The sequence below is a fragment of the Lytechinus pictus genome, chromosome 16, assembly GCF_037042905.1.
Source record: "Lytechinus pictus isolate F3 Inbred chromosome 16, Lp3.0, whole genome shotgun sequence".
NCBI lineage: Eukaryota > Metazoa > Echinodermata > Echinoidea > Temnopleuroida > Toxopneustidae > Lytechinus > Lytechinus pictus.
In genome coordinates, this window is record NC_087260.1 from 22,933,119 (window position 1) to 22,946,257 (window position 13,139).

Consider the following 13,139-nt stretch of genomic DNA (forward strand, 5'->3'; position numbering starts at 1 on the left):
AAAATCAGAATAAGATATGTTTATTTTTAACAAACCCATATCACTCTCACCTGTGTTGGCCAGGTGACTTGAGACCATAGTATTCTTTCTCATCATGTGTTAGGCCATCAAATAGAAGATAGAATATATGAAAGTTTCTCTCCCCTTCACCGTGGCTCACAATCCGTGATTTCTCCAACAGGTATTCAGAGAGATGAGCTATTGAACAGGAACAAAAATGAATTAGGATATTATTTCAAAAGTATGGATAATCAAATATATTAATCAGGCACAGGAAAAAGCAAATTATTCTTCAATCACAAGATACACTTTTCAAATATATGTATCCTACTCAACCTTTTGCATGTACAAAGAATGAATACATCCCACTTTATGTTTTCAACAATAATTAAAATTCTTTAAAAATGTTATTGAGGGATAAATATGTATCAATTTGTCATTACATTATGGTGCTAATAAATACCGGATTTTAACTCATCACTCATCATATGTCTCAAATTATTTCTTCACATATCAGAGCATTTTTCTTTTAATTTTAGTGACATTTCTGCTAACAAACTTACCTCCAACCACATTTCCAGCAGCAGAGAACTTGAGTTCGAGGTATTTACCAAACCTACTTGAGTTATCATTCATGACTGTTTGAGCATTACCAAAACACTCTAACAAAGGATTCACCTAAAACAGAAAGGATACGAGGATTAATATAGGCAATGAGTTAAACATCTCCAATAAGTTTGCTATCTTTAAAAACATATTGTTAGATACTGAGCCTTCAGAGTTTTTTTTTTAATACAGTAGAAATCTGACATTTCCTAATGCATAAATTGTATAATGCACTAATTTTTCATACAATCACACTTTTTTATGTACTAATGAAGTTACAAAAATATGACATCTAAACTCAAGAGCACAATGTGGTATTTATATAGGTATCCCAAGAAAGTTGAGCAGCTTTGCTCCATGCTTATAGTGAAAATATATCTTTCAGCACCTGTCCACTTATAATGTCTGCTTATATAAAACAATGAGAGATTTGTGAACCCAATCGTGAAAACTTGCATGGCGTGGACTTCTGTTAAGGTACCTTCTTGGCTTAAGATTAACAAATCCCTTCTAGGGTTTTTAGCAAGAGATTGAGATTAATCGAGGGGGCATTTCAAGAAACAAATAGTCATTTTCAGGAAATGTGTTGCTCTGAGCCAATAAGATGCAACGTTTTCAGTAGCTTACAACATAGAGTAAGTAAAAGTCACTGACTACTTGTTTCATGAAATGCTACTCTGGGCTAAAAGACAACAGCAAACCCACCTGTTCTATCTTCTCATTCAGAAGGCTCTCACAGCTGTTGGCCCGACTGAGGAGATGCTGCACAAAATACTTGCAGGATTCAGTCTTGCCAGCCCCGCTCTCCCCGCTGATGATGCAGCACTGAGACCGGCGTTCCCTGAGCATAGATTGGAAGGCCCGGTCTGCGACGGCAAACATGTGAGGGGTTCTCTTGGAGCGCTCTAGGAGGTTGGAGTATTGGTTGGATGAATTCCTGGAGTATATTGGTAACTCCTTGAAGGGATTGACTGCTACTAGGATGTCACCGACATAAGTCTACAAAGAACGAAGATTTAAAAAATTTGAGGAATGGATATCTTATTGCATTTTATGTAATTACTGTATACTTAAAGGACAAGTCCACGCCAACAAAAAAGTTGATTTGAATAAAAAAAAATCCAACAAGCATAACACTAAAAATTTCATCAAAATCGGATGTAAAATAAGAAAGTTATATTTTTAAGTTTCACTTAATTTCACAAAATAGTTATATGCACATCCCGTTAGGTATGCAAATGAGGGAACCGATGACATCACTCACTCACTATTTCTTTTGTATTTTATTATGTGAAATATGAAATATTAAGTTTTTGTGATCATTGTCCTGTGAAACAAAGTTTTAATTCTCCCTGAACATATGGAATTAATATTGTTTAACATTGTGGTTCAGTCAAGATGGTCCTTATTGTCAAATCTGTAAAAATTGAAATACTGTATAAATCAAACAATAAAAAACAAAAGAAATAGTGAGTGAGGGACATCATCCATTCTCTCATTTGCATGTGACTAAATTGTGCATATAACTATTTATTGAAAAATAAGTGACACTTTAAAATGTCATAACTTTCTTATTTTATATTTGATTTTGATGAAATTTTCAGCATTATGCCAGTCTGATTTATCTCTATTGATTCAAATCAACATTTTTCTAAGGTGGACTTGACCTCTAATATAGCATCTGATGACAGTGTGAACATTGTTAAACAAATAAACACCACATAGATCGATTGGGAGATTATCTATTCAATAAAAAAGAGGGTTTTACCAAAAACAAGAGAGATAGACTTTTTTGTCACCAAACACTTCACAATTCAATAAAATAAAATAATCAACCTTTCTGTGTGTCCAAACCTCATTCTTCTCATATTTTACTTGAATTCACAAATTAATCCAGCCATGAAACCACTATTCATGGAATTGCACCAATATATGCATCTTCCCTTGTGTAAAAATTGTTGTTACAGCCAAGCAAACACACTAAATACTATATGGGTATGCTTAAAGTATTTACTATTCTGATCAAATAAATATGAGATAATCAATTTTAGCACGACTTGGAAGACAATATACTCACATAGATGATATCTCTACTGTATCTGAGCATGAGTTCTTGAAGAATAACATTCTCTGTCATCTCCGGTAACATGGCAAGATCATCACTCTTAGTAGGTGATGGCAGGTATACCTAAATCAAGAACAAAATACAACCCATTGACTGTTATGTGCTCTTAGTTTCATAAACCTTTTGAACACAAAGAGTGGATCATCAACATCCATCATCTGACAACTTTACTTGATTTTGATTGGCTATTTAAAAAAAGTTTATAGTATGATCTGAACAATTGAAGTACATCTTTATGAAAATAAACATACAGGCAATGTTTGCATAACATTAAGCCTTTCCAGGACCCTATTACATAAAAGTTACTATCATAGTAATTTTGCCATCTAATGGTAACTACCATGGTAACACTGCTCATCAGCCAATCAAAATCAAGGATTCCATGAAAGTTACCATTGGATGGTGAAGTTACTTTTATAGCAACTTTTATGCAACAGGGCCCTGATAAGGTATTCTAAAGATAAAGGGCAGGGATTGGTCCTTTTTATTTTATTGGTTTTGTGTTAAATAGGCATATTGAAGCTCTTGATTCATGTGTGTTGTTAAGTGATGTCAGTTGGTAACTTTAGCAGCATTTTTAGAGTGAACACTACTTTTGAAGGTGGAAAAAATGCATGAGCAGAATATCTAGAATTCAAATGCAAAGATTTGTGAGGCTATGGTATAACATGAATAGGGAATGAAAGTGATAATATGAGTTCAACATGGTAAACGTTTGATTAATCTACATTTAATGATGATCTTTATTCCTATATTTTAGGTCTTGATATGGTTTTTCCTTATAGAAAATTACCTGGCATATGAGAGCGAAGGTATGAAATTATACGTGGTATTTATTTAATTACCGTATAGATACATCTCTAATAGCATTTTTAGTGCAATGACAAAATATTTTCATTGCAAGAAATCTTTTCTCACTGAGGTATATTCAATGGTAGCAGGCCATGAATCTATACATTTTACAGCCATTTTTTTCTTTACAACACAAAACGGGTTTACCATTTGCAAAAATAAGAAAAATAGGCATGAAAAATGGTCAGTATTCAAAATGATTTAAACCTAAGATCTGCAATCGACTTTAGAGATGATAGTAAGAAGAATGCAATGCATGTTTGAGTTCACTATTTAGATTAATGTTGATGAGGTCAACTTTCAGAAGCATGGAATACAGAGAGCTGACAGTAAATTTGTTTCTCCTCCTATTTCCAAGGGATTTCAATAAGAAATCTGTTTTATCATTTGTACTTCTTAAAATGGCATTCTGCAAAAGATGAAAGCAGAGGAAAGTTGCGCTAAGAAGAAGCTTTCAAAAACTTCATAATTTGCAGCATGTTGGAAAAACTAAAAAAATAATCATTATTGTTTTCTGCAAAAGATGAAAGCAGAGGAAAGTTGCACTACAAAGAAGCTTTCAAAAACTTCATAATCTGCAGCATGTTGGAAAAACTAAAAATATAATCATTATTGTTTGGATCAAATATGTCACTGATTAAAATCTCAACAACATTCATAGGTAGATATTCTTGCTTCACAAATGTTGAATTATTCAAAGAATGAAAAATAAAAGCAAATTATAAATTCTGCTTTCTATTTCCTTTGTTATGAAAAATCAGTCAATGTGAAATGACACATACGCATCTGATAATTTATACTGCATTAATGTATAACAACTGGATAGGGGAAACAAATTGAATTTAAAAATAAAATGAAATTTAAAAACTCTCTGAATATATTGAATGTGGTATATGGTATATTTTCAGGAGTGGAATGAAATATTGAAATATGTTATCCTCATACATTGGACACGATTTATAGACTTGGGACGATGAGCAATGCATTATCTGTTGGGCAATTCCATAAAATATTCAACCTTTTTGTACATCCGAACCCATTTATCTCTTGTTTTACTTCACTTCATAAACTGACCAAGTCATGGTCATTTGAGAGCATGACAGACTGTCAAAAGAACCAGAAATCAGAGACAGAAAATTCCATGAAGGTTTTATGGAAATGCCCTGTTACTAAGAAGATGTAAAATGAAACTCTCAAAATAGTCAACTTTTATATGTTCAAATTTGGTTCATCATTTAGCAATAGAGCAGAAAAAGCAGTCTTTATTGAAGAAAAACGTTACTCAATAATTTGCAAGATTCATAACATTTTAGTTAAATGGGTGATTCACTGCATATATACAGTATGATCATGAAGAATACTAAATGTGGTAACAATGCTTCGTGTTTTTAGCAGTTTGTTAACTGAGTTTCTGCTTTGAGTGTGGGTGAGCATAAAAAGGATAAAAGAAAACATTTACCTTTTCATTTGCCTAATTTCAAAATAACATAGAAAATATGATTCACGAAAAAGGTTATGAAATTCATGAGTCACTAGTGTCTCACATATGATATTTTCTACAAATTAGTATAATTGAAATATGCAATAAATTACATGTCTAGCAATTTCATTCATTAGCTTCACCTAAACCTCCCATCAGTTGTTGATACACAAGTTCTAATTTATCATGGACTAATTGCTCTTGTGGCCTTATTAATCATTTATAATCAATTACAAATAATAAACAAATGAAAGTATTGAAGCTGCAACATGAATACAACTATTTGCAAAGATAAATCGGGAGCATTTGTGATATTATTATACATGGACAATGAATATTCCACTGAACATCATTTACAATTCATTACAAATAATCAGCAAATGAAGAGTATCGAAGCTGCATCATGCCTATAAATTATCACTAAAAATCAATTGACAACAGTTGTGAAATCATTATACATTGACAATGAATATTACACTGAATATTTAAATGTACATAATTTCATTTTGCACTGTAAGTATCATTCAATCTCTGACATATACAGTGCAGGCCTGCTAACATTTGAAAATGAAAAAAAAGAAGCCCTTAATCGCGTGGCGCGAATTTTTCTGCTCGATGTAAGGTGTGTCCCCCTCCGTTTTTTTTTTTTTAATTAAGACATGTTTAGCATTCTTATATTTAAACATTGAGAAATTACAAGTGTTGAGAAACTATATTAGTCTTACACCCATACCCCACCACACAAACACAGATATGGGCGGATTTATTTTTTTTCCCAAATAAATGGAAAAACGGAGTGCTTCTCTTTTCGGTTCATAAAAAATCTTTAAAATGGGGTAACTCCTAGAAAAAAAGCAGTAGTTGGCAGGCCTGACAGTGTATTCAGACTTCAATTTTTCATTTCTCAATCTCAATCAATTTTTCTATTTCTTACCGAATCATCCTCCTTGACTACTTTCAGTCCGATGCCCTGAAAATTTTCTTCCTCGTCCACTGCTTTGGCTGTGGGGGCGCTATCACCTTCATCTTGTATCCTTGTCTCAGCTTCAAAGAGCTGGTCTGTCTTAGAGAGAGGTGTAGCTCTTGACCGCCTGAAAGTATGGACAGAAATGTTTGATTAGTGACAATAGTAATGCATGGTGCATATATTTCACACGTTTAAAGGGTTGTATTATACAAACCAATAAATATTTTATCAGAATATATATTTTGGTATTAATGGTTATAATATTCAGTATCTGACAGAAATTATAGGAGTTCCACCCTAGGAACTCCTAGGAATTGTAATATCAGAATGATAGACTCTTCATAAAAAAAAATCTTGATTATGCAAAATGATTTGAGAGTGGTAGCAATTCAAGGTGCTCATCTGAATTTGAATGATACCATTCAATCTGCAAAACTTTTGTATACTTTACTGCATTTAAACAAAGGATAATACAGGTCATTCACATTATATTATTAAAAATTATCAACACAACTGTCTGCAAAGACTCTCACTGCAATATGTGACCATGTCCCTCAAAACCAACATAAGTTCTCACGCAAGGTTCTCTGTAATCAGTCAAAATATTAATTTGGTATTCAATCATCAAAACTTGAAATGTAGCTTATCTGATAATAATGATAACAATTGATGTGACTTATAAAGTATCAAATCCACTCTGTAGAGGGCTCAAGGCACATAAAAGAGATTAAGAAGTAAAAAGAAAGGTTTTAGGAACTATTTTGAAAGACTCAACAGAAATACAAAAGAGATGTGGTAGTACTTCTTCTCCATACTGTCAAAAATTGAAGTAAAATTTTTTTAGTAATAAAGTAAAACAAAAAAACAAGATTTAAGAGTTTCTCTGAAACCATATTTGTTCAGACTGCTGTAGGTTTCAACCAGTACCGTACGTAGGATTTTTTTAAAGGAGGGGTGGGGGGTTCAAGCTGAATGAAATGTTGGCAAGCAGGGGGGTTTGAATTCTTAGGGGGTGGTATACTTCAAACCTTGTTTGCTACTCATTCTTTGAAGCTCTAACAGAACATTTTTAGCATTGAATCAACTACTTAGGGTGGGTTATTGTTGATCAATTTTAACATAATAATTTTAAAGCTTAGGATCTCCTTCTTCAAACTGAACAAGTGCATGCCCAATTTCTATTCATTATTTTGTTCATCTATATTTTTATAAATATGTGCCAACCATAATTTTATCATCACCACTGTTTGTTTCAGTTATGTTCTGTTGATACGTTTTGCTATGTTTTATGTTATTTATATTTTCTTTGTGTATGTATAATTTTTTCTCATTCTGTTCTTTTTAATGAATTTGGAAATAAATACTGAATTGAAAAAAAAACTGAATTGAATAGAAATCACAAAATTAATTGTTGACAAAAGATTAGATATATTCTTACAATGTTTTGCTGTTGACCCGTTCTAATTCCACCTCATCCTCGTCATCAGGGTCGGGTAACGGAGACGGCGGACACACTGGGTTATAATCCCGATCAGCAGCTTTCAATAACTCCTCTATCAGCTCGGATGATGCTAAGTCTGTAAGAAAAAATAACAAAGTATGATGTTCAAAGCTTAAAGATAAATTCCAGTTGTGGGGACGATCTCAAAATGACTTTTTACAGAATTTAATATAATGATCACCAAAGTGTCTGTTTGTATGAATAAAAAATATGTGCCAAAGGATTCTGGAAGAAATTGTGTAATTGCTGAGAAATAAGCAAAATAAGCACGGATTCTGTCACTTCCGTCGGGTCTATATTCCAGCAATAATAATACACTGTCTCACGTGTGCCTATCTGTGTTGGCGATCTTCAGTGTGATCGTTTTTTAGCTTAGATATTATGATTTCACAAAGTTCAGTTTATGTAGCTGTACCAGATCTAGATCCACGATGAAATAGTAATACTTAACCTTGGTTTTACAGACTTTCTCACGAAATGAGTATTTTACTGCAACTACTGTCATTTAATTAAGGAGAAAATTGTCATTATTACACTGATTGAAAACCAGTCACAATCAGAGCGCATCAGCATTTCATTAGTGAATATTCCTACCTGGTAGTTTTACCCATTTAATATAACTGGGTTGAGTGCACCACAAGAAATTCTTCCTTGCTTGAAATAACATATTTAGAACCCAAAATGCAATCTCTTTTGTACAATATTCTACTATTCCAAGATAGATGAATTGGAACACAACAATTTCATAGTTATTCTCTTTCCATTTGAAATAATTAATTAAAAAGACTATCAATTATTAATTATTTTTTTCATTTTTTGTCAGAATCAACAGATTTTTTTACAAATAATCTGTACTATGCTTCAAAAATGACAGCCAATTGCACAGAAATACATTAATCTTTCTCCTCTTTTGTCAATAGATGGCAGCATACTCATTATAAATTGAGTTAGATTAATGTTAGTGAATATATATACATCCTTGTGTGGTTAGAAAAATCATCTCTAGTATTTTTCATATAAATGTTGATAGAGTATAAATCAAATTCCTTTTGGAATTCCTAATGCACACCTTTTGAGAGCCAAACAGTAACACCCAAAACAGTAAATTTTAATCATTTAAACTTTTTTTGCTTCATAATTGGGCAAAAATTGCAATAACCTAAAATAATGAATAACACATATCTAAATTCAAGAAACTGTGATTTAAACCACTGGTAGATCCAGGTGGGGATGGGCAGGAGGTCTACACCCCCTCCTTGAAAATCTGCCAATAAATTGACTATAAAAGAGACGAAATGAACCCCTACCTGCCTGCCCCCTCCTTCTATCCATGATGACAATCTTGAAGTCAACCCCCCCCCCCCCATCTCTTTTTTTGTCTTTTTGAAAGATATTAAAAAAGCCCTAATGACATAATCTTCTTCTCAAGGGAACCATTATTTTTTTTAATAAATATTCTCTCCTCAAAACAGTTTTCTGGGCCTACCCATGTGCCCCTGCATCAATGAAATCCCTGATCCGCCACTATGTAATACACATATGAAGGTCAGATTTAAATGGATTTATAAACAAATTAGTTGACAAAATTGACTTGTCCTTTGAGAAAACTCCCATGATGAATCTAAAAAAAAATTCTTGTAAATCAGAAAACAAGCATACAATGAAGAGATATTTGGCCTTCCTACAATTTCATTCAAATAATGAAATACTTCAAATATCATGGTTACAACCTAATGAGTCATATAATGAGTTGATTATGAACAAAACTGATTATGTGTAATGTGAAATTGGATGCACAAATATTGCATAAATTAATCAAATAGTGACACAAGAGACTGTTTTATTCTGAAAACAGCGAGATATTTTTAAAGACCTTGATAAAAAATAAACACATGGGATACTAAATTTTAATGAAATAAACATAGTTTCAGACAACATGAAAATGTCACACTTATCCAATCATAATTTTGGCAAGTTATCAAATGGAAAAAAGTACTGGCTGATTGACAGATTAAGAACCAAGAACAAGAATTTCTGAGAATGGATAGGTCTACTCTTATAAAATATTTATATTATATTATATCAAGGGGAAAGAGCCAGGCGCCCTTGAATGAAACTGCTAGCCTTTCAAAGTTTTTAGCCCAGGTAGTCATCGAGAAAACCTTAAATCAAACATCTTTCTAACAAAGTGAAACAAATATTTACCTGCTGCCTTTTGTTCTTGGACGTTCTTTACACGTGGGTTTGCATTTCGCTTGACCAATAGCTTGACCATCTTGGTCTGACCGTACTTGGCTGCCACGTGGAGAGGTGTTATTCCTTCGTCATCGATGACGTCGATGTTTGCTCCTCTGTCAAGAAGCAGCTTAGCGACATCTCTGTAGTTGTTTGCAGCGGCAATGTGAAGCTATTGAAGAAAAGAGAAGTATGAATAAAAATTCCAGGAGGGCAATTCTACACAATATGTAAGTTCGGCCCCCTATGTGTGGGACCTTCATGAAATGTTCTGTCTCTCTGATTTCTTGTTCTTTTGACAGTCTGTAATGTCTTCTACGTACCATGACTTGGTCAGTTTATGAAGTGAAGTAAGACTTGAGAAAAAATGGGGGTCGGATGTACAAAAAGGTTGATTATTTTATGGAACTGCCCAGGAAATCAGTGAATGTACATTATGTTCAAGGTTCAGTTCAAAGTCAACTTCAAGTTCAGTTTACATTCAAGTGGGATTGAGGAAAGATATGAGTGAAGCTTTTCAAGAAAACAGAAGTATCTATGGCCTGTGAATATTAGTTGCAAATTGTTATGAATAAAAGCACATCTCGTTCAGGTTCAAGTACAACATCAAGTTCAAATTCAAGTTCACTTCAAGTTCAAGTGGGATGACAGATATGAGTAGCTCTTGAAAAAATCTGAAGCATAAGCCAATGAACACTAGTTACAAAATAACTGTTATGAGTAACATAATCAAGACAAAACACATCTCATTCAGGTTCAAGTACAACATCAAGTTCAAGATGGAGTTCAAGTTCAAGAGGGAATATATGAGTGATATGTAAACATTCGTTTGATGGGAGTAGGCATGGCATCCTTTATTAAACAGAGCTTGTTATGGGCACACCTCTTGAAAATGATACCAATATAAAATCGAGACGATACTAGGTTTAAATGACTGTACCAAAGCAAAACATCACATCAGTTTACAATCTGTTTCAATCAGTTTATTGGTTTCATGGATGGATGCTTATAGTGCAATATGCAAATACCAAACAAAATAATTATGATAAGAACTCTTGATAATACCATAAATTAACCAAATTTATTGGATTACATTACTGGATGTTTAGTAGATTGATAATTACATAACTTGATAATTTCATGCATGCATTCATACACAACAAGTATAACTCACATATAACCTAACACTTGACTTGATCATATTTCTAATTCGTTTGATGCAGAAGAAAATGAACTTACTGAGCGCATTGGAAACACGTTTTGCAAACGTAGATCTAAAGAGTTATTTTTCACATTCAGTGTTAGGATGATATCCTCATGTTCCATAATCGTATCCATCATACTCAGATATAATTCAATATTTTATATCTCAAAATCTTCAATTAAAAGAAAGGAATAATCACAATCCAGTCATTTCCAAACTCTTGGGCTGCTAACAGAATGATGTCATCAATATTTAACAAATAACATTGTTTGTAGTTTGGTTTCTTCTTGTAAAATCTGCAATGAATGATGTATTCAGATCATTTCAAAACATACAGGACTCAGGAAACTTCTGTCATCCAGCTCAACACCAATAGAACAAATACAGATAGAGATACAGACAAATTATGTTGACAATCGTTACTTATGCCATGAGGCAGAAAGTTTTATTTAAAGCAGTAGAAAGGGATAACCACTCCGCAGAACAAAGGATACAGAAACGAACAGATGATCCTATCCAGATGTTTTTCAGTTTATGACTGACAAACAGACATATAACATAATGTCTCAAGTATTACACTGCCACATTAAATAATGAAGTATCTCCTTAAACGGTCTCAGGATTCAAATAGAAAAACTGGTTAAAAACATATTATATTTCAGTTCTAAAAACAAGTATTCCTCCTCAATTTTCAATAAACATCAACTGCCATATTAGACACAATCTGGTATTTATCCACAGCTATTTGATTTACATTTCAGGAGCTTTCAAAGAATGAGCACTCAATGAACAATTTTAAGAAATAAACATAATTTGTTTCCATCTGATTTGGTCTCTTTCGCCAGAATAAATGAACTCAATAAAACAACTGCAAGAAGAATTCTACTGAAGAACCAACCAAAGCCAGGACAAATAATGAATGGCTAAACAAGTAAAAGAAGTGGTAGTTCTGGAAGAAACTTATGACTTCTAAGACTGCTGATAGGAAGCAATCAAACTATTAGATATCACTGGCCACCTCAGAAGAAAAGAAACAAAAATTATGGCAACATTTTCAAGAAGGAGAACGTGAAGTGATCAATAAAATATCATCATTACTGTCACTCCTACGTTTAATCTGGGTGATTGCTTAATCCCATTCTAATCCCTTATGGGAGAGGAAACCTACAGCAAGAAATCTGCTGGAGCTTGAAATCGTGACCAAGCATTCAGATGACACGCACATTTTTTAAGATACTCTACGAAGGGGAGATTTGTCCTTGCTTGTTAATGATGACGGGTATACTCCTAAAAATGTGAATTTCCCTTGGAAATCTGTTAGGTTTTGGATATCCTGTATGGTGGTGCAATCCTGCATGAAACTGGGAGGGGATATTTCCATTGGAGATATCGTGCTAATCCGAACATGGCTTTGGATGAGTAGTGTGTGATGATTTCTAACTCGAGAGAAAAATGTTCAGAATTTTATGACAAATTTTTATTGATTTCTTGTTCAGTAAATTTATATGCATGTACATTACATCTATACAGCCCTGACAAAAAATGAAACTCCTAGAACTTTGGTACAGAGGAGCGGAATGATTCATGGCTTATACAGCAAAAGTACACTATATAGTAACCTGCCACACTATTTATTCGGCAAGAAATTTACCCATATTGTGCTGCACTCAACCAAGGTGAGGTGAATGGGTACCTGGTAGGAATTTATTCTTTGAAACGCAGCGCTAAAGCCAGGGTAATTATATGCTGCATTACTGTAGAACGCTTTGAGACTTCTTAAAAAGTAGGTGTTAAGCACTATATAAGCAAGTATAATTATTATTATTATTCAATTATTAATTGTATTATCACAAATGGCTTGCCATAGTTTTTACATGTATATTGGGTCTCAGCAATGACCAATAAATGCTTCAATATCAGAATCATTCATTATTTCCTTCGTTGTTAATTACTGGTGGCAGCGGTGGGATTGAAACCTACGCCACTGAAATGACCGGTAGATATTAATGATGCTAGATTATATGATGACGCATCACTTCCCCCCTCTGCACTAACATCCATTGACAAGGCATTGATCTAAATTTGCCACACTTGACCAAGGTGAGATAAATGGGTTATTGTGCAAACATAATTCAAATCATAGCAAATTACAACAATGTAGTGATAAAA

The 13,139-nt window shown here is 33.3% G+C and overlaps 1 protein-coding gene across 3 annotated transcripts in view; it reads right to left on the reverse strand.

The window, feature by feature from the left end:
- Positions 1 to 13,139, reverse strand: part of LOC129279566 (unconventional myosin-XVI-like) — a 50,477-nt gene that overhangs the window by 19,838 nt on the left and 17,500 nt on the right. For all 3 annotated transcript variants that reach the window (XM_064110835.1, XM_064110833.1, XM_064110834.1), the window contains exons 7-13: positions 9,737 to 9,938; positions 7,469 to 7,607; positions 5,998 to 6,154; positions 2,684 to 2,794; positions 1,312 to 1,605; positions 564 to 678; positions 51 to 198 (exon numbers count right to left, since the gene is read on the reverse strand). In XM_064110835.1, the coding sequence (XP_063966905.1) occupies positions 51 to 198; positions 564 to 678; positions 1,312 to 1,605; positions 2,684 to 2,794; positions 5,998 to 6,154; positions 7,469 to 7,607; positions 9,737 to 9,938 (1,166 nt within the window). The remainder of the gene's footprint in view (positions 1 to 50; positions 199 to 563; positions 679 to 1,311; positions 1,606 to 2,683; positions 2,795 to 5,997; positions 6,155 to 7,468; positions 7,608 to 9,736; positions 9,939 to 13,139) is intronic.